General features: G+C 40.9%; 1 protein-coding gene and 1 pseudogene across 5 annotated transcripts in view; both read right to left on the bottom strand.

The window, feature by feature from the left end:
• Window positions 1-2,836: 2,836 nt before the first annotated feature.
• Window positions 2,837-22,357, bottom strand: part of vari (MAGUK p55 subfamily member vari) — a 767,475-nt gene continuing 747,954 nt past the window's right edge. For all 5 annotated transcript variants that reach the window (XM_067766042.1, XM_067766044.1, XM_067766045.1 and 2 more), the window contains one exon: window positions 2,837-3,102. In XM_067766042.1, the coding sequence (XP_067622143.1) occupies window positions 2,926-3,102 (177 nt within the window). In that variant the 3' untranslated portion in view covers window positions 2,837-2,925. The remainder of the gene's footprint in view (window positions 3,103-22,357) is intronic.
• Window positions 18,736-20,034, bottom strand: LOC137239251 (serine incorporator 3-like; annotated as a pseudogene).

Genomic DNA, 22,357 nt, shown 5'->3' with positions numbered 1-22,357 from the left:
GTCATCAATCACAAGACGAACAGACTAAATGATTCCCTATCTGCGCTTCGAGGGAGATCTTAAGGCCACAATAGAGATGGACGGTTGGCGCAAGGGTGAGCAAATGGCGGACTAGGCGATACATGTGTACACAGATGGTTCCAAAGTAGTGGAAGGAGTAAGGTCTGCGGTATACTGTGCTGATCCGGAAATAAGCAGATCCTACAGGCTGCCGGATTACTGTAGCGTTTTCCAAGCGGAAATTGTAGCGGTAACCAAAGCAGTAGAAACCCTGGAAGAATATAGCCCAGCTGCAATCGTGTTAACTTTTATATTGATAGTCAAGCAGCCATTAAGGCAATAACCTCGCATAGCACAGCATCTAAATGCGTGTTAGAGTGCAAGCAGTCTCTGGAGAGAATCGGGACAGGGAGAAGCATATGTACATCTATATTGGGTCCCAGGGCATATGGGAATAGATGGGAATGAGAAAGCGGACGAACTAGCTAAAAAGGGCGCATCCCTTGAAACTTGCTCCGCAGACGTCCCAATTAAACTGGGCGAGATTAAGCGAAGGCGAGAGGTGCACATGATCGACCAAGCGCGAAAGGCGTGGGTTCAAGCGCGGGGCTGTAAAGTGTCGAAGATTATGTGTCGGTTTTGCAACCTTAGACTAACAAAGTTGCTTCTTTCAATAAAAAGAGAGGACTGTAGACTCATAACGGGTATTCTGAATGGACACTGCCTTCTGGCGTCACATGCCGTCAAATTAGGCTTGGTAAGTGATAGCAGATGTAGGAAGTGCCGGTTGGAGGAGGAAACGATCGAGCACGTTCTGTGCTCGTGCCCTGCACTTGCCAGGCTAAGACTCCAGCTATTAGGAGTGATACAGCTGTCAGATTTAGAAGCAGCAAGTGGCTTAAGTCCTAGGAAGCTTGTAGTATTTGCCAAGAGGACGGAGTTATTTTATAACATAGGTTGTTGTTGTTGTTGTTGTAGCAATGCTTCGTCCCACCTAATAGCTCAAATATGTGCCACCTAGTGTAACCCCATTTATAACATAGGTCCTGGTTTTTAATAGGGTTTTTCAGTTTGGTCGTTAAAACAAACTTCTGGTAACACTACGGACTCAATCAGTCTATGTGAGGTCCTCATGGACCGGCCAGTTCAACCTAACCTAACCGTTAGGTTACTACAACAAGAAAACAGGTTTGGCAATAAGATTCTTGCCTCACAAAATTATTTTGCCTATTGCATTGACGGCCACCGTGGTGTGATGGTAGCGTGCTCCGCCTACGACACCGTATGCCCTGGGTTCACACCCCGGGCAAAGCAACGTCAAAATTTTAGAAATAACGTTTTTCAATTAGAAGAAAATTTTTCTAAGCGGGGTCGCCCCTCGGCAGTGTTTGGCAAGCGCTCCGGGTGTATTTCTGCCATGAAAAGCTCTCAGTGAAAACTCATCTGCCTTGCAGATGCCGTTCGGAGTCGGTATAAAACATGTAGGTCCCGTCCGGCCGATTTGTAGGGAAAATCAATAGGAGCACGACGCAAATTGGAAGAGAAGCTCGGCCTTAGATCTCTTCGGAGATTATCGCGCCTTACATTTATTTATTTATTTATTGCATTGAAAACCGGTTGAAGCTCCGAATTGAAAGTTTTGTTATATATGTGACTGCAAATGCGTATTATTATCAGTTCTTCTCATAAATTTTTTATTGCGCTACTGGCAACATCAAAAATTCCAAAAAATAAAGAAGTAACTGCATTTGAAATAAGAAAAGAATATTTTACATCTGCATAATGAAGGAAAAACTGTTAAGTATATCAGTGAAATGTTTAGTCAGTGTCGACAAACGTTTCAATGATGAATAAAACGGGGTTAAGAGCGCGGTAATTTAGAAGATATGACAAAAAAGAGCAGTCGACCAAAATCGTTGACGGTGAGAGAAGAACGTCAAATTTTAGGACAAAACCGTGAAACCCCTTATACATCGGCTCGAAATATCAATTTCAACCTACACCACAAACCCACGTATCGAGTGGAACAGTTCGAATAGCGCATAAGTGCATAGAAACAATGATAATCACGGACGAGTACCATGCATAAAGCCTTTATAGTGATGAGAGCAAATATAATATATTCGGATCAGATGGTATGGCGGAAGCAAAATAAAAAGTTGCAACTCAAAAATATTAAAACAACGAGGCTCTGAGAAGGGAAACTACTTTTTTTTAGAAGGCACAACGGATAAGCATTTACTATCTTAAAAGAAAATGTACACTACAATGACGATCAAAGGTTTTTATAATCAGCTTCAAATGAAACGCAAATTGGGGGAAATAATTTGGTGTGATGGTAGTGTGCTCCGCCTACCACACCGACGATCTTGGGTTCACGCCCCGGGCAAAGCAACATCAAAATCTAAGAAACAAGTTTTCTCAATTAAAAGAAAGCGGGATTGCCCCTCGGCAGTGTTTGGCAAGCAATCCGAGTGTATTTCTGCCATGAAAAGCCCTCATTGAAAACTCACCTGTCTCGCAGATGCCTTTCGGAGTCGGCATAAAACAAGTAGGTTCCGGCCGGCCAATTTGTAGGAAAAATCAAAAGGTGCACGACGCAAATTGGAAGAGAAGCTCGGCTTAAAATCTCTTCGGATGTTATCGCGCCTTTCATTTATTTATTTAGAAACACCGGTAAATAATAATTGTTACTCATTATACCTACATATCGCACTTTTCTTTGTAAACTTATGTAATCCGAATTTTTAATTTTTTGAGTTAGTATGATAGACTATAGCTATATTTTTAGAAGTATATGAGGGAGGATGGCAGATTTAATTTAACTCAAAAATAGTTACTGTATTGATTTTATAATGGGTGTTATACTTTATTCATATTACTTTTTGGGAAACATATTCCAATTTTTTTCAAATATTCGAGAATTTAATATATCCAATCAACTGGTACCCACTGCTCCTTTAGACTCATCTGGTCGAGTATTTTAACCACTTCTTGAAAAGCGCTATCGCAGTCATCATTTTCAACAACCATATCAAAATATTTTCCGTACCGTCTGTGGATAAATGAGCTTTCTTCTACTGTGGCAATTAAATCGTCTTCCTGAAATGTTAAAAATACCAATTTATTCAGAAAATACTTTTTATTTGAACATGTATTTAATATTTGTAATAACTCCAATTTCACATAGAAACTTAATTAAGTCAGTGTTTGTATTTGCTACTCTGGAGCAGCAATAGGATGAAATAAAATAATTTAAAAAAAATGTGCTTAGTTAAACGGTTTTATTGAAAACAATACTTACATGAAGTATTAATAATAAAAAATGTGAGGCGTAGCATAACCTTATTAAGGTTCAGTTGATCTTATATATGTTATCAATAGAAATTTTACGCGTCCAACGCTTTCATTTAATTGTCTGGTCAACGCGCTAGATTGATGATGAGTGTTATGCCTAGTACCTAGGACCTTACTAATTATTTTCTAGCTTTTAGTATTATTATTACCTCATGTAAGTATTGTTTTCAATAAAACCGTTTAACTTAAAAATTTGTTTTAATTATTTTATTTTCAAGTTTTTAGTCTTTATTTAATTGCCTATTATTTCTCATTCCATTTAGTTCATTTAGTGACTCATTATTGCAAATATTCCTGACAATTTGTTACAATCTAAGTCCTCAATACAAATCCATAAGACTTTACTCGACTCTGCGCCACGTATGCTTGTTCCTATTGGAACTCAAAAATATTTTGATGTCACTTCTACCGGACTGTATGTAATGTTTGTTCCAAAATCGGACATAGGTCGCTTTCTACACATGTATGTATTATGTGTTCCAAATATGGACCAAATCGGCCCAAAAATACGATTTTTTTTGAATATCTCGATCTTTGCGCCATCTAGCGGCGATTTTTTTTCATAGCTCGCTTTCTATTCTTGTATGTATTTTGTGTTCCAAATATGAGCCAAATCGGACCACAAATAAGATTTTTTTGAATATCTCGATCCTTGCGCCATCTAGTGGCGATTTTTTTTTTCATAGCAAGCTTTCTATTCATGTATGTATTGTGTTCCAAATATGAACCAAATCGGACCACAAATACAATTTTTTTAATATTTCGATCCATGCGCCACCTATCGGAGTTTTTTTCTAATTATTGCATTGTCATCAGGTTCTGAACTATATTCCAAGTTTCAAGCTTGCAGGTTATCTGGAAGTTACTTAAATTTCAATTACAAAATTCGTGCCGGCCTGTCAAGACAAACTAAATAAAACCGTTTAAAAATGAACGTAGCCTAAAAAGAGCCAATGCATAAAAAATGATAGCATGTCTTTAGCTCGCCTATGAACTCGTCTTGTTTTGAAGCGGAGCAAATAGCAGAATAAAAATCTAATTTGCATTGCAAGGTGAGAACAGAGGTATCGAAAACAAGAAGCCAAACAACGACTCCGGCTACAAAAAAAACGGTAACAGAAAATAATCTGAAAAAATAGGAACAGACAAAAAATACTTTGGACATCAGGGCCGATACCCCATATCTCAGTTGTATAGTACTTCTACGAAGTAGAACTATTAATAACAAGTTGTTCCAGCAGAAAAATATTCAGAATTATCAATAGGCTGATAAAAACAATTATTCAGAATTACTCTATACCAAACATACAGCGTTGTTCAAAACAAAAGCAACAAGCTCAATTCAACTCCATATAAGCTGTAAATAATTAACCAATATACTTATTCAGTTTTTCAAGTCTTTTACAATAACCTATTTATTAAATTATTATAAGATAGCGGGTTCGAATAGTTCCAAGGCCTAACAATAATTTCTTTACCATTATCATTGTTGTGATAAATTTTTTAGACAACTGCATAAACTCGTTGTATAGATCCATTTTGGGAACTGCTATATCTTCATCGGCAAACTTTAGCCACCGCAGCTATAACCTTTCAGCTATCACAGCGGTTGTTTGTCTTCATTATTTATGGTTCTATCCTGTTTGTTGCCAATTGATTTTCATAGCGTTGCGACATCTGTTGCAGAAACGAAGTGAGCATTGGACTTTTTTTATGACAATAATGCCATAGTGTCATATTAACTGTTGCAGAAACAATGTGAACATTGGGCTTGTTTAATGGCAATGATGCCGTAGTGCCATTTTTATTGAAACTTTTTCTCCGTGAAATTTTTTGTTGTTTTATCGGCCTACTGATTTGTAAGATTGCGGGTTCGAATAGAGCTCAAGGCCTAAAAATAACTTTTTAACATTATTATTGTTATGATACAAATTTTCTTAAACATTTTTAAATAAGGAATAGAAGAAGAAAAACATTTGGTTTTTTTAGGAAATTGCCAAGGTTCGTTGTATAGATCCACTTCGGAGACTACTAAATTCCTTCATCGGAAACGTCTAGGCGCCGCTGCTATAACAATTCAGCTATCAAAGCAGTTATTTGTTTTTCTCTATTATTTCTACTTATATCCCGTTTCTTGCCAATTTATTTCCACAGCGCTGCGACATCTGTTGTACAAATGATGTGATCATCAGACTTGTTGTATGGCAATGATGCCATAGTGTCATATATTTTGACAATTTTTCCCCAAGTTCTGAGATGTATCAAGAATTTTTTTTTCTGCAACAAATGTCGCAGCGCTGTGGAAATTAATTGGACAGAAACATAATAAAATTAGAACTAATGAAGACAAACAAATAACAGCAGTGATAGCTGAATGGTTATAGCAAGCGCGCCTATACGTTGTCGATGAAAGAATTTAGCAGTTCCCGAAATGGGTCCATATAACGCACTTTGGCAGTTGCCTAAAAAAAACAAGATGTGTTTCTTTCTTCTATTCTAATAAAAATTTTTTTCAATTAACGAAATGTTTATCATAAGTAGAATAATGATAAAAAATGTTTGTGCTCGATTTGAACTCAAGGCCTTACAAATCAAGAGGCCGATAAAACAACACAAATTGTTAATACATCTCAGAGCAGGGGGAAAAGTGTATATAAATATGATACTATGGCATCATTGTCGTAAAACAAGTCCAATGTTCCCATCGTTTCTGCAACAGTTGTCGCAGCGTTGTGAATCAATTGGCAAGGAAACAGGATAGAAGTAGAAATAATGAAGAAAAACAAACAACCGCTGTGATAGCTGAATGGTTATAGCAGCGGAGCTTAAGCATTTCCGATAAAGGAGTGTAGCGGTTCCGGAAATGGATCCATACAACGAGCTTTAGCGGTTGTCTATAATTTTTTCTTTCTTCTGTTGTAATTCAAAAATCTTTTCAATAAAGAAAACATTTATAACAGTAACAAAGATACAAAAATTATTTTTAGGCCTTGAGCTCGATTCGAACACGCGATGTTGTTGTTATTGTAGCGATAAGGACACTCCCCGACGGCCTTTTGCCGGATGCAGATCCAGCTTTCAAAGTGCGGCTAAAACATTCCACACAATTAGGATTAAATCACATACAGAGTGTATGTAACGAAATAGTGAACAACAAAGAAATAGCAAAAAAAAAAAAGAGACCAACTGCAAAACGAGCAGCGGGGCATTCATATGGCTGAGCGGTTAAAGGCATCTACCTTTACACCAGTATGAAGTACGAACGTTGGAGATTCGAGTTCAATACTCAGCTCCCGAGTAGCTGGCTGATGAAGAAGTGAAATTCAGAAACATATCCTAGTAACCATCGCCGTTTGTAAACTTTGCAATTTATCTCTAATATCAATAACAAAGACAATTATATAAAGCAATATGTATAATATGCACCGAGCAATATTAATCTTTTCATTACAATAAAGTTCCAACTCAGTGGGACGCGACATAGTTTGTACAATTAGGTTCCAACTCAGCGGAACGCGGCATAGTTTGTAAAATAAAGTTTGGGCTATGCAGCCAACTTCCGGCATCAGCATTTTTTTCTTGGATAGAGACATATTTTGCGAACCATAAAAAGAAAAACCATATTACTGTGTACCACTAAATCTACATATATATATTATATGTCAATAAAATACACAATTAAACCTACATATTGTTCTCATTTACTTTTGGAAGAAAGTTCCTGACATTGCGGGCGATTTTGCATCACGAAATTTCTTCCGGTGAGTTATCCAATTCTATTTTACTTACAACCAGAAAGATAGGGTGTCCCCACCTCGTCCATTTGCTGCAGACAGCCATACCACACACAAAAAGGACCCCATTTACCATAGTATTTCCACAATACTACAAATTTTTTGGTGGCCCATGAGGGGAATCCTTTTCAACCATTTCTACCGTGAAATTATACAACTATACAATTTTATTATATGCTTGCTAACATCGCTGCTGCATAAAAAATAATATCCGGCTTATTTATCATATCATACATATGTAAATTTCGGCACTCCGCAGTCAACAGTTGCTATAAGCGCAAATTTTTTCTTTGGATCGGATCGCTATTGTTTTCCTCTGCCAACATCTAACTACATACGTATATTCAACGCTTACATTGTATATTTCGATTTTCTTCTTATTAATTTATTTAATTGGCATAACCATATATTTATAAACAAATAAAATATGGGGGATATACCATTAATCAAGCTACAAGCAAATCGACTTACGACCCTTGAAAAAATTCTGGTCAACTTTAAGAAAGATTCTGCTTAGCGAAAAACTAAACCATATTTTGAAAAGCGATTAAACCATATTAGTGCACAAATTAATCATATGTTCAGACATTAAAGATGACCATTTTACTAATGATGTTGCCTCCCAATTTGAAGAAATTCACTTGGAACTCTTCTGTCTGGTAAAACAGTAGCAAACAGATATGTTCCTCCCTGTACCGGATTGCGAGGAGACCAAGACTAAGAACCAGTCATCGGATTCTCAAGTGCGATTTGCCGCTCCTGCTCAATTCCCCCGTTTACCAGCACCCTCGTTTTCTGGCAAGTTCACTGATTGGCCAAGTTTCCATGATTCATTCAATCGACTAATTCATAATAACCTTGATTTAATTCTATCCAAAAAGTTCATTATTTGAAGCAGGCGTTGGCGATTGACCGTGATCTGGATATACATCAAATGCTTTTAACGGAAGCAAATTATACCAAGGCATGGTGTTGTTAATAAAACGTTATAACAATCCGCGTATAATATTTTCGCATCATATGAATACGTTATACGATTTACCAGTTCTCGTTAAAGAAAAGGCAGGCGACATAAAGACTTTGCTTAATGTGGCGAATGTGTGTGTCAATGAATTTAAACGGCTTAAGGTTCCAATAGGGGAATGTGATCATTGGATTGCACATAACCTAACAACCAAACTACCAATTGAAACACACTCCGCATAAGAGCATCATCTGGGAAGTAAAATCGATATCCCGACTTTATGTGATCTACAAGACTTTTTAACCAATCATCTCTTTAGGATTGATGCAATCGAAAATCGCACTTTAACTTTTAATGCCACACCCATGCGTCCACTGTCAAATGATAATATGAATAATCATCTTCAGAAATCCAAATTATCTGCGCGTACGGTACCTAAGGTAAAATCACACCACGCTGCCACTAGAGTCCATCAGTCTTTACAAGATTTTTGTGCTCTTTGTGGACAAGCACATATAATTCGCCGTTGCCAAACCTTTCTATCCAAAGATTGCTTTGAAAGAAAGAACATCGTCGATAAAACTAAGCTGTGTCTCAACTGTTTGAGTAAGTCTCATGCATTATCACAATGCACAAGTAGCAAAAACTCCATACAATGTGGTCAGCGTCACCACACATTACTAAAATTTCCACGGACTTCTCAAACCAATACAGCGACAACAACCACAGCCCAATACGCCCAGCCTTTCACACTAGCATCGGCTTCAATCCAAGGGCAGGTAGGGCTTAGTTCCACACCATCATTAGATACACAACGTGGTGCTCATGCCCACGCAACTTTAGCAGCCAACTCTGTACATGTGGACTCTAATCCATCTGCTAGTCATTTGTCCAAACAGGTTCTTTTGGTCACGGCTTTAGTTTCACTACGGAACGAAGCCACAAATCAATCCTCCACATTTTATGCTTTTATAGATCAAGGTTTGGAAGGAACACTTATTTCTAAAAATGCAGTTCAACGCTTAGGCCTTCAACGCCATCCTACTTCCGCAGATATCTGTGGAGTTGGTCCTAGTGCCCTGAGGCAGTCGAAGTTTGTAGTTAGCTTCACTATGCATTCTTGCCTCGACGAAAATTTTGCTGTTCCCATCGAAAGCGCTTACGTGCTGAAATGGAACATATTCAAGGTCTCACTCTGACAGACCCTTTATACTATCAGCCTAAGAAAATTGACGTCAATCTTGGCCCTGACATAATTGCGCAAATCTTACTACCGGAAATGAGGATCGGTGCGTTCAATCAGCTGATTGCTCAAAAAATCCATCTCGGCTGCATTTTGCAGGGTCGAATCGATTCTTCCCCACCTCCTGCTATCAAGGTACGCTGCCATCATATTAACATTGAATTAGAAGCGCTTGTGTAAAAATTCTATGACAGCGAACAAGTGCCTGCTGAAAACACAATGTCAGAGCAAGACAAGTGTTCTTTTGCAAAACCCATGTGAGACAAGCTAATGGAAAGTACCTGGTTTGACTTCCATTAAAATCAATCTACGACCCTAATCAAACTTTAGGCCGATCCAGACAAATCGCCCTCAATCGTTTTTACAATCGGAGCGTAAATTTCAGCGTGACGATACATTTGGTTCTCAATACACGGAGGGTATAGACGACTACTTTCACTGTAACCAAATCATTCCAGCGACGTCCAGCGAAGAACAACATTATTCGCTGACTGAAACAAATAAGCCTACGTTTAACGCATCTTACCACATCATGCAGTACTGAAGATGGATAACTCCACCTCGAAAATTCTAATCGTTTATGATGCTTCGGAAAAAACGTCAAATGACCGTTTGTTAAATGATTTGTTGTGCACTGGTCCACCATTGCAAAATTACCTACCTGCACTTATTCTTAACTGGCGTCTACACAAATTTGTTTTTATAGCTGACATCCAAGAGATGTACCGATGCATTTACATGCATCCAATTGATGTGCATTACCAACGAATTCCTTGGCGAGCTAAGAATGGACAAGTGCAAGAATACTGCCTCACCATGGTTACCTTTGGCACGGCCTCAGCTCCATATACTGCAATAAGGGTTCTTCACCAAATCGCACGCGATGAGAAAGAGCGTTTCCCCATCGCCGAGGACATTTTACTGAAGGATATTTACAAGGAAGGATGCACTCAGTGGCAGCGACACCGTCGCTAAAGCAACACAAATGCGCAACCAACTTATTTCAGCCCTCCGTTCTGCCGGTATGGAACTACGGAAGTGGTCAAGCAATACGCCTGATCTATTGCAATCTGTTTAGGCAGGATGCCTAACTTTTCCGCATCTGATTGCGACCCCCCCAATGCAACTCTGCAAACCGATACTCGATACTCGAATTAATTTATAACCACCCACACCATCACCCCCATGCATGTGCATGCATGCACATGCACGTGTATGTGTGCTTTTTGTCAGCACTCATGCATATGCATGTCGGGGTTGATGTGTGGGTGCCTTTCCCCTCCAAAACGGAGGATTTTGCGGGTCAACGGTTGTAGCTTGCTATACAACCGGCCTCTTTGATTTCAACAGCCAACCAGTTAACATCTGCCGCCAGCGATCTCTGCCGTATTTCTGCGTTTATTCAGGTAATATTGTAACTATTGCTAGTTTTACATCTACCCAATAAATCACATATATTATAACGAGAAATCTCGTCTATTTGCTTATTTTCATTTCCAACCCGCTTACTCCCGCTGAGATCGACCCGGTGCGCCCACCTCTCCAGGATTAGACGCACACCGGCCGAACATTTGGTCCTATCTCACCAGGAATTGGAAACAGCACCTTAACAATACAGTCCACAATATAATTAGCCCGAAAATTTATACGGAAAAATATTTGCCCATCAACAGCTATACCACAAAATTTGGAAAGTCTATTATTTAATACCAGCGTGCAAAACACTGAGCAAGGGACAGCCAGCTTAAGCCATCAGCAACACCACAAGTCATCTTGCCACATCATCACCAGAACATACAAATCACCAAAAAGTTCACAGTAAGTGCAATATTTCTTGCCACATTTTTTTTGGTTGGTTAAAAACAATAAATAAAAAGTGCGAAAAATCATTTAAAGTGCCATACGTGATTGTAGTTAACCGCGAAAAGTGTGAAAAAACTATGTAGTGCCAAAAAAGAAAATAAGTGCAAACGCGTTGCATTAACGTCGGTTTAGATTCCTTGTGACTATCTGGTCTGTCCCCCCACCAGCGGTAAGGCTCTCCAGACACAGCACAGGGAAGAGGTGCACATAACCTCACTTTCACAAAAATTTCACGCCATTTGACTGCGGCAAAATTTAATTTCTTTTGCGTCACTATTATTTTCACTAATTTCCTTAATCAATCTTGTTACACAGTTTTTTGTTCTTTGTTGCATAAGATCTATTTCACGGTTTCACACTTTTCGTCGAGTTTATATCAACGCGCGCACTTAGTATACAATACAATTTAACTTGGAAGTGGCGAGTGGCCCCCTTTATTTACACAAAACACATTGGTGTTGCTTCCCCCTGCTCCCTGTTTTACGGCACAAATAAGCTGCAAAGTCAGTGAAAAAATAAACAAATTGAAAGCGTTAAATAAAGAGTTTTTCTATATTTTAATCATTGTTGGTTGGGTGAATCGCACAGGTTTTTTCAGTTTTATAACCCCTTTTAATTTGATCACAAATTTTAATCCATGAACATGGAATCATATATTAGATTGGCCGATCGAATAATCGAATTCAAGGCCGATTTTAATGACATCAATGCGGCTCTGCACACTGTGCACAGTCTTGCAATACAGCAAAAAGAGTTGCAAGCTAAGTGGGAAAAAGCAGAGAACGCCCTAGAGGAGTTCTTGGCTCTGACACGCTCGACGCAAAGAAAATTGCAGCGGTCAAGATCAAGCATAAAGCGGCATATGCCGTATTCCTAAGATGCATGTCGAACATGGCTGAACTTCAAGCCAAATTGAAGGAGGAAAAAGATAGGGCAGTCAAACCTGAGGGAGAACGTGCGCGCGAACATAGTATCCGCCTGCCAGCTTGTGATACTGAGGTGTTCAAGGGCGACTACCTATCTTGGCCAACGTTTCGTGACCTGTTCACAGCAATATACAAAAACAACAGTCGCCTAAGCCCGGTAGAAAAGTTGTTCCACCTCAATCAGAAAAGTCAAGGTGAGGCAAAGGACATCGTCAAGAAATGTACCTTGACAAATGAAGGCTGCGAAACAGCCTGGAAAAACCTATGTGAGAGATACGAGAATAAACGGATTCTCGTGAACTCACAACTACAAATTTTGTTTAATCTAAAAAAGATAGATAGCGAGTGCGGCAGCTCTATCAAAACCTTACAGCGCGACATAAATAATTGCTTGGCATCTTTAAAAACACATCAGATCGATGTTTCAAATTGGGATGCGATTATTACCTATTTATGTTCGACAAAATTACCTGAAAATACGTTGGCTCTATGGGAGCAGAGCATTGACCACAAGACGGACATATCCAAGTGGGAGGATATGGACAAATTCTTGTCAAATCGTTTCCAGACACTTGAAACCGTGTCTGGTTTTACAGGGAATGCCACTTCTAAAGTGCAAAAATCAAACACGTCGCGCCAGTCGACAGAAAACCCTACAAAAAGACTTGGTGCTTTTCAAACCAAAGTAACCAAGCAAACAACAAAATCAATGTGTAAAATGTGCAAATCTACGGAGCACAGATTACGCAACTGTTCACGTTTTTGCGATTTAAACCCAGTGGAAAGATTAAATTCATCAAATCCACAAATGGCTGCCTGAATTGTTTATCCCCAGGACACACAGTGACGAGGTGCACCAGTTCATACAACTGTTCCAAATGCCACTCTCGTCACCACACGTTCCTGCATGCGGACACACTTCAGCAACCGGCGGTACGAAATCCCTTCAAAGATGCGGATAATGCCCCATCAACTTCGGCACAGGCAAGGAAAAGACAGGAATCGGGACAACCACCTTCCTCTGCGAATCAGAATGTCAAATCCTGCCATGCCAATTCCAGCACAGGCGTGCTATTAGGAACTGCTCGCGTACACATTCACCATAATGGTACCGACTTCTCCGCGCGGGCATTAATTGATTCTGGGTCTGAATGTTCCTTTATAACTGAAAGACTGAAACGCAGAATCAATTTGCCAGCGAGGAAAATGCATGCCCATGTTTCAGGCATCACAAATGCGGTGTCAGCTCAGGTGAAAGAAGCATCCAACATCGAACTACGTTCACCAGTGGATCCCTGCTTCAGCCTGACTACACCCGTACTAGTTCTAACGAAACTCACTGGGAATCTTCCATTCTGCCATATCAACGCAATGACTATGCAGGCATTCCCAGACTTGGTTTTGGCAGACAAGAGGTTCTACGTCAACGAAGACGTAGACCTCATACTTGGCGGAGACATATATCCCCAAATTATAATGAACGGTATAAAAAAGAATGTGCTAAACACACTCTTAGCCCAAGAGACAGTGTTCGGTTGGATACTGACCGGTCGTATCGAATCACCAAATCCAACGAAGAGCATTATGTCTTTCTACAACGAGGTTGCGTTAGACAACCAACTCAAAGCTTTCTGGGAGGTAGAAAATGTACCCAAAAATAAAATATTAAATGAGGATGAAAGGTACTGCGAACAACTATTTAAAGAAACAACGCAGCGAAGTGAGAATAGAAGGTACACCGTGTCACTACCATTCCGGCAGGATTACCCTAACAATATTAACTTAGGGCCATCCCTGAAGCGTGCATGCTCTCAATTCTTCCGGAATGAGGGGCGGCTAATAAAAAACCCAGATTTAGGAAAAGAATATGTTCGAGTGTTGTCAGAATATGAAACGCTCGGACATATGAGAAAAATTGAAAAGAATATTCCATCCGACGATTCGGATAATTATTTCCTGCCCCACCACGCCGTTGTAAAAGCAGAAAGTACAACCACCAAGGTACGCGTAGTATTTAACGCCTCGAGCCCTACGGCCAACGGCAAGAGCTTAAACGATATTCTCCTCCCAGGCCCAGTTCTACAAGCCGATCTACCCATACTTATCTTACGATGGAGACTATACCGCTTCGTATTCAATAGCGACATCGAAAAGATGTATCGACAAATTTGGGTGAACGAGAATCACACCAAATTTCAACGTATTGTGCATCGCACTTCCCCGAATGACCCTATCAGTCTTTACGAATTAAAGACGGTTACCTTCGGAGTGAATTGCGCTCCATATCTCGCGATAAGAACGCTCCTACAACTAGCAGACGACGTCTCAAACTCGCACCCTACCGCGGCTAGCATACTGCGAGAATACATGTATGTAGATGATGTGTTAGCAGGTGGACATACGATTACATCGACTATTAAAGCCAGAGATGAAATTCGTCAAGTCCTACAATCAGCGGGCTTTCCACTTCGCAAATGGACCTCCAACTCAGAGGACATTCTAAGGGACATCCCCAAAGCAGACCTGCTCAGTGGAAACTTCCTGGCCTTCGAAGATACCAGTACAGTTAAAGCATTAGGAATTCGGTGGAATGCCCTCTCCGATTTATTTTATTTTAAAGCAGGGACGCTGGACAACCCGGAAAACATTACGAAGAGAGCGATACTATCAGCAATCGCCAAACTTTTCGATCCCTTGGGATGGCTGGCACCAATGGTCATTGTGGCAAAAATACTCATGCAAAGTATTTGGTTGGAAGGCACCGCTTGGGACGAACCAGTATCTACCAGTACGCTGGAACGATGGAAAACCTTCACCGACCAATACCATGAAATCGATAAAATCCGGATACCTAGATGGGTCAACTTTTCACCAGGAACCGACATCGAGATCCATGGATTTTGTGACGCATCCGAGAAGGCTTATGCAGCAGCCATTTACATGCGCGTCAAAACGGATGATAATGTCTGCACGAACCTGCTTCTAGCCAAAACCCGAGTAGCCCCAGTGAAAACTCTTTCTCTTCCACGTTTGGAACTTTGCGGAGCCGTGCTGTTAGCGGAAATCACCGAATCAATTTTCAGGAACCTCAAGTTGGGACCAGTGAAAGTGCACCTTTGGACGGATTCAACTATCGTCCTCGCATGGATAAGGAAACCGCCCTGTTCCTGGTCAACCTTCGTCGCAAAGAGGGCAAAGACCTGCGCAACAACAACCGTCAATCCTACCGATATTCTTCAACGCTTTTCCGACCTACCTAGGGCTCTACGGGTCTTATCATACGTTATGAGGTTCTACCGAAGAACCCACCCCGAAACAAAAAATTCATTCCAGGTCATGTCGCACCTAATCTCCCCTGATGAAATTAAGGCCACTACACGACTTTTAATTAAGATCTATCAGAAACAACATTATAGTTCCGAATATAATTATCTAAAGGCCGGAAAACCAATTGCAGGGAAAAGTGCAATACTTTCACTTAATCCCTACTTAGACCAAGATGGCATCATTCGGGTAGGAGGGCGACTCGGGGCGTCAAAGGACTTAGCTTTTACTGAACGCCACCCAATCCTCCTCCCATACAACTGTCGGTTATCCCGGCTGACAGTCCTAATGTTTCATCAACAAAGTTAGCATGGGGAGAACCAACTCATGTTGCGTCTGATACGCTCCCAATACTGGATACCTAACATCAAAACCATGATTAGGGCTACAATTCACAATTGCAAAGTTTGCACTGTACACCGAAAGCGTGCTCAGACCCAACTTATGGGTATTCTCCCTCGCGAACGCACGACATTCAGCCGTGCATTCACAAATACTGGAGTCGACTTTGCCGGACCCTTCGACATTAAAAGTTACCGCGGCAGAGGGTGTCGACTATCCAAAGGCTATGTCTGCCTTTTCGTGTGTTTTTCCACACGAGCGATTCATCTGGAGGCCACTACTGACCTCAGCACCCCATCATTTCTTGCGGCTTTTGCCCGTTTTATATCTAGACGCGGATGTCCCAAAAACGTCTACTCCGACAACGGTACAAACTTTGTCGGAGCTTCACGATCCCTACGATCGGAATTCAAAACGTTCATTTCACAAGCCCGAGCCCCAGTCACTCACTTGGCATTTCATCCCTGCGGGCGCTCACCACATGGGAGGGCTGTGGGAGGCTGGAGTGAAAAGCTTCAAAAGCCACTTCAAAAAGATAGCCTCACCACACAAATTTACATTCGAGGAATTCCATACACTCTTGTGCCGCATCGAGGCATGCCTGAACTCGCGGCCGCTCAGCCCGGAATCCAATGACCCAACGGACCTTGAGCCGCTTACTCCAGGTCATTTCCTCACTGGCAGCCATCTACTGGCTCCGCCAGAGCCGGATGCTAGTGTGAGCCCTGCCTCGATGATCAATCGGTGGCAGAAACTCAAAGCCCTCCATCACACTTTCTGCAAGCGATGGAAAACCGAATATCTATCCGAACTTCAAAAAAGAGTGAAGTGGAAGCATCCCAAACAAAATATAAAAGTGGGAGATCTCGCTGTCCTCAAAGAGGACCACTTATCTCCCAACGAATGGAGGTTAGGTCGAGTTGTCAACGTACACCCCGGCGAAGATGACCGAGTACGCGTAGTCGACCTCAAAACCGAGAAGGGTCAAGTCAGACGACCTTTGGTCAAACTGATCCTTCTTCCAACGGAAGAGACGGATTGCGAGAAGGCTACGTGCTCCTCCTAACAATCCCTCCGTTCCTCCATACCCCTCCCTTCAAAAAGAATCAAACCCAAAACACTATTTCCCCCGACTACCTACAATTAGAGGCCCACGGTTAGTGATAGCATCGAAAGCATATTAAGGAACCCACGTCTTCGTGTCTCTCTATCCCTAAGCTTGTGTTTCTCCCGAGCCATATATTATCATCAACCCCCCGGTCTCGTGAGGGTGCGAGTCTACCGGAGGGGAAACCTAAGGCGTACTACGCGATGGCAATGGGGAAAGGGAGCGCGGGACATAAAGACGCGTTCAACCACGCGCCGTGATGCCCCGCTATCCCTAAGCGTGCGTCGCTCCCGCGGCCCTAATTATAATCAACCACCCCGGTCTCGTGAGGGTGCGAGTCTACCGGAGGGCGATCCTACATCTTATTTTTCTTTTTTTCGCACCCCCGGTCTCGTACCGAGTCTGCCGGAGGGGGAATCCTACACCTAGCTACTTGTGGGCAATGGGGAAAGGGAGCTAGAGACACGAGGACGCATGAGAGCTTACCAAAAGCTCGCAAAACAAAAAGCAAAACTGCGGCTTCATAATAATACTAACCGGGAGCCCCTTGCAAAAAAAAAAAAAAAAAAGAAAAAGAAACCACCCCAAATTCACTCGCTCACCTAAAGCGAGGACACCAGAAAACATCCCATTCACTCGTTCTCCCAGAACGAGGACACCAGAAAAACCTACCGCAGAAGGGCGAACCGATCTGCCACAGAATCTAAGGGCGTTCGGCCCATTATCTATATTTTTTAAAGGAAAGATTCCACAAGTCAACCCAAATTCACTCGCTCCCCGAGCGAGGATACCAGAAAACATCCCATTCACTCGTTATCCCATAACGAGGACATCATAAAAGCCTACCGCAGAATGGCAAACCGATCTGCCACAGAACCTAAAGGCTTTCAGCCCATCATCTTTAAATTTCCAACAAATCAAACCCAGCTCTCGTTCCCCTGAACGAGGCCAACATACCCCAACGCAATTGCTTGTGCTTAAATGTATAGTTTCTTTTCCACCTAAATGAGTACACAAACGTATTTGTATTTGTTAACAACAATTAAATAAAATGAAATACATATGTATACTGAGCCATTTTATCTGGGTACTTTGAGATAAATTCACGTCTAATTAAGTTGATATTCATAATGGGCTTCTCGCGTAATTTTTTATAATCACCAACCATTTAGACAAAAACAGATGTGCAGATACGGTTTAAAAACAAGCTACATAAATATCTAAGACGCTCAGCCATATTTGTATCCAAATTAAGTAATTGTTGGTGACCAAGTCACGTCACATGCATATCTGCTAATGATTTTAGTTTACCATTCATCGCAGAACTCTTAGCATGTTACATTAAACCAGCCAAGAACAAGTTTTAGTCATTAGTACAACACGTTAATTTAAAAATAATTTTACAAACATTTTTTTGTTTTCGATTTCAACGGACCTTAAAATATTTTTCAGTAAAAGGCTCTACCCCAATTATGGCAAGATTTGCTAAAATACTATACACACCAGTAGCACATTGAAGTGGGACGGTGTAGCTTGAAACAATGATTCACAACGACCTTTAAAGTCGAAACATGATGACAGCACCATCGTCAGTCATTATAGTCGAACACATGATGGCACGTTATATAAGCAATGAAGATTAATGAAATAGTGGCACACTAGCGGTGCAACACCCCCCCCCCCGCAAACATCAAGCGCTCTTTCTTTAACCATTAGACAAGTACAGATGGATAGTTGTACATAAATAAATACAGAGCTCATCTAAAAATTTAATCAATGTTTTTCTCTACTTTACGTGCTCTTCATCTCACTCTTTAACTAAAATCACAATTCGTTAATATCATTGGTCCAACCATATATAGTGATTCCAAGCCAACTGGATATTATTTAATCCACATCGAAGCAGCATTAGCATTGAATAGCTCAATATCTGAATTGGGTTTACAGCACTTGGTAAGCGTCATCATGACATATAAGGAAGCGCAAACAAAAACAATATGAAACATGGACCAAGAATACGTAACCCCTTCGGTTTCGTTATCACTTACACCTTTCTCTGCACCAGCTTCTGCATCTGAGAGAGCTTCTGTTGAAAGACGCCTTTCACCATCATTATTAGTTTTTTGACACTTCAACTGCTGAGCTAATGCAATTATATAGAAGGCAGAATAACCAAGCTATCAATCCAATTATATTTGTCGTGATAGGATTGCAGTCTTTTTCTGGGTCGTTGGCAACAGCAGACCAAGTCAAGTAAACAGTGGAGATAGTAACCAGTGAGCTTTGCAATAAACCCGACTGAGGCAAACGATCCTGTACAGCGGGCATTACAGAAAGAATGCTTATTACGAAACACAGAACGAGATTGAAGAAAAAAAAAATTGTTAAGACCGCAACCGCCGGAATGAGTAAAGTAGATATATAATAAAGAAATGCCAACAAGCGACAAAGCGTAAAAGTATCCATGATTGTCTTCCGCGTTTTCAATCCAATTTTCAGCTACCGAATGTGCAAAATCTACAATTATCACCAGCTGCACAAGAATGAATGCACGTCCGCCAATTAAGCCCACCCACATCATAGCCGGCCCAAATGAGCCTTCTGGTATGAAAATTGCACCAATGGCAGCACCAAAGCAAATCAAAATTTCAATCCCCAAAATTCATTTTGTATATGAGAACGTGGGTCGCGAGAGCTCTTCACCCCCAACATTATCAATGCCATCAGCGTGAAGAAACAGGCCAAACCGAAACATAAACGATATACAGCGTATTCACAATCAATTTATAGACTACCAGTTTAAGAAAGATCTTTGGCGCTTGAGTGTGTCCTGTAGTCCGGACGGAAGTGCTACGGCGCCTGAAACTGTACCCACCAATAGCATGAAAGCGTACATGAAACGCGACGAAGTGGAGCTTGCATGTTGGGCAAGCACTGCAGCAGCAGCTTGCCACTGTGCCTGTGCAACACAAAGCACTCTATACAACGAATATTGCAGATTATTGATTTTTAAAAATTCAGTACATTCGAACATATTGGAATTATCCCTTTTTCAATTGCTTACGCATGAAGTGAGTTTATTAATTGGGAGTTCAGTAGAACATCGATAACATTATCACCCTTACAAAAATGAAGCTTACCTCTTAAATGATTTTGTTGTACCTCCAACGCATTCACGATAAATACAGGCTCATCTGCTCGTGTCAGCTGCACTTACGTCTCTATTACAACGGCATCTGAATCGCTTGCTTCATCGGCTTTCTTTGATTGGGAACTTATGGGCAGCGCATCTGTGGGCAGTGTACGTGCTGGAATATTGAATTCAGGACATATGCATTTGTATTGGCATAGAATTTTTTCTCCCAGTTTCTTAACTTACCAGCATCTACCTGCTCCGGGTGTCCATAATCGATGTAGTGTACTCCGATGTCATCTTTGGCAATCTGAGGTGTTACACGTGCGCGATACCAATGTTCATCGCTACTCAATGCAACGCAAAGTTGTTCCGGTTCAAATTCAGCGTGAGGAGTCCCTAAATTCCCATAGTATTTATGGTATGGTTGATTGACATTTTTAATAAAAACGGATCAAAAAAAAAAATGTTTCTAAAGGTTCTTCTGGTGTCGCTTTATCATTGGTATATACTGTTGCTAATTTTCGGCGTGCATCACGTTCCAAACCTGCATGACAATAGACCAACTGATAGGCGCGTGTAACGCCAGCAAAGCTGTCGCCACAGTGGGAAGGCATACGCGTAATTGATTGAAATTGCATATGACTATGGCGGATCATTCTCGTGATTGTAGGAATAGTAAACATTTTTTATCTCCAGTTACATCACGACTAGGAAATGCGAGAACGTAGAAAATAGATTGACACAATGAGAAGAAACCCATATTTGCTTCTAGCGAAGCAGTTTGAAGATATTAATCATAGCCTTGTATTTACTGACGCCCCCAATACAGCTCTTTTAGATAGCTTTGCAGTACGGTTAGCAAACGGTCCTTCGTAACCAACAGCAGCTCGTCGTATAACCACAGAGACATTTTGGATTTTATATTTTATCCCCCAATGAGGATAAGCAAGCTTCTGTGCGAGGGTACCCTTAAAACTATATATAATATCAAAACTGCACATGGTGCGTATTGTGCAAAAGCAATAGCACCTTAGCGAGGTCCGAAAGTAGGATTGTCCAAAATTTGTGCAGCTGTGATTTTTGAGTGTGCTTTCTCGTCATTAATATCATCGATGAGAGTTTGTTGAAGTTCACACTTGGCCTCGTGACTGGCCTGCGCTGTATGTAGTTTATGATTTCAAGGAAAATCTGTTTTTAAATACTCGTCAGTACGTTTGTTTGGTGGGAAAAAGTTCATTAGTTTGTTTTCTAGTCCACCCTTTTTGGGAGCTTGTACCGGATATGCCATGCCCTTCTCCAACTTAAACGCGACAAATTCGTCGCGAAGAAAATCTAAAGCCACGCCATCTTTAATCAAATGCTCGTTGTTTAGTACCAACAACACATTCGGGGGAATAGAACCATCAACTAAACAGAGCGCTATCATACGCGCAAGTTTGGTACGTGCACTTGGTGTAACACCTTTGATGAAGACAAGTACCTTCTGCACTTCCTATTCAAACATCTTCTCCAAGTACTTATATCGACGCATGAGCCTGACGAATACATGCTCATGGCTGCCTATCGTCTCAATGTCTTCTCTCTTTCATCTTCTCCGGTCTTGATGCGCTGACCTGATAGTAATGGTCGTTCATTTTTTTGACTCATACAATAAATTGAATTAAAACCAAAAAAAGAGGCTCGGCCGAGAAAATTAATGAAACGCGAAAAATGTTGAGCTCAATATATCCCCGCAGACATCAGTCATTTTGCGAGATAACACCAAAAACCTGCAAATATATCAAAGAAAATTCATTAATACAGTGCACAAATGGGCATCGCAAACAAGGTGACAACTGACGGCGCGGCCGACGCCGCAGTTGGAGCACCCCTTTTGCGATGCCGGTAACCGGAAAAACACTAAAACCGGAACGATACCGGCATACTTACCCATCCACTGTTCTGGATCTCCACCACCAGTCACCTGAAAAAGAAAAGAAAATGAATTAAAAATCTGACATACCATAAAAAATAGTCATTGCAATAAAATTATTGCAAAATATTTTACTACTTACCCTTGTGTCCAGCAACGCGTAAATTTTACATGAATTGAAGCAAAAACGGTAAAATAAATCTTTCGATTCATTTTGGTTTTTGCTTCAAGCTCTACACTGGAATGTTCAACCAACGTATGTATGTATGTATGATACATACAAGAAAACGAGAAACGACAGAGTTGCCATGTTACCCAACTCGACCACCCAATGGTGCGTTTCTTGTTTGCGTCTGTCTAAGAGTAGAGAAGACAACACAAGGTTAAA

The sequence above is a fragment of the Eurosta solidaginis genome, chromosome 2 (genome assembly GCF_040869045.1).
Source record: "Eurosta solidaginis isolate ZX-2024a chromosome 2, ASM4086904v1, whole genome shotgun sequence".
Taxonomy (NCBI): domain Eukaryota; kingdom Metazoa; phylum Arthropoda; class Insecta; order Diptera; family Tephritidae; genus Eurosta; species Eurosta solidaginis.
The sequence above is the reverse complement of the archived record's forward strand: the minus strand, read 5'-3'. Positions and strand labels throughout refer to the sequence as shown.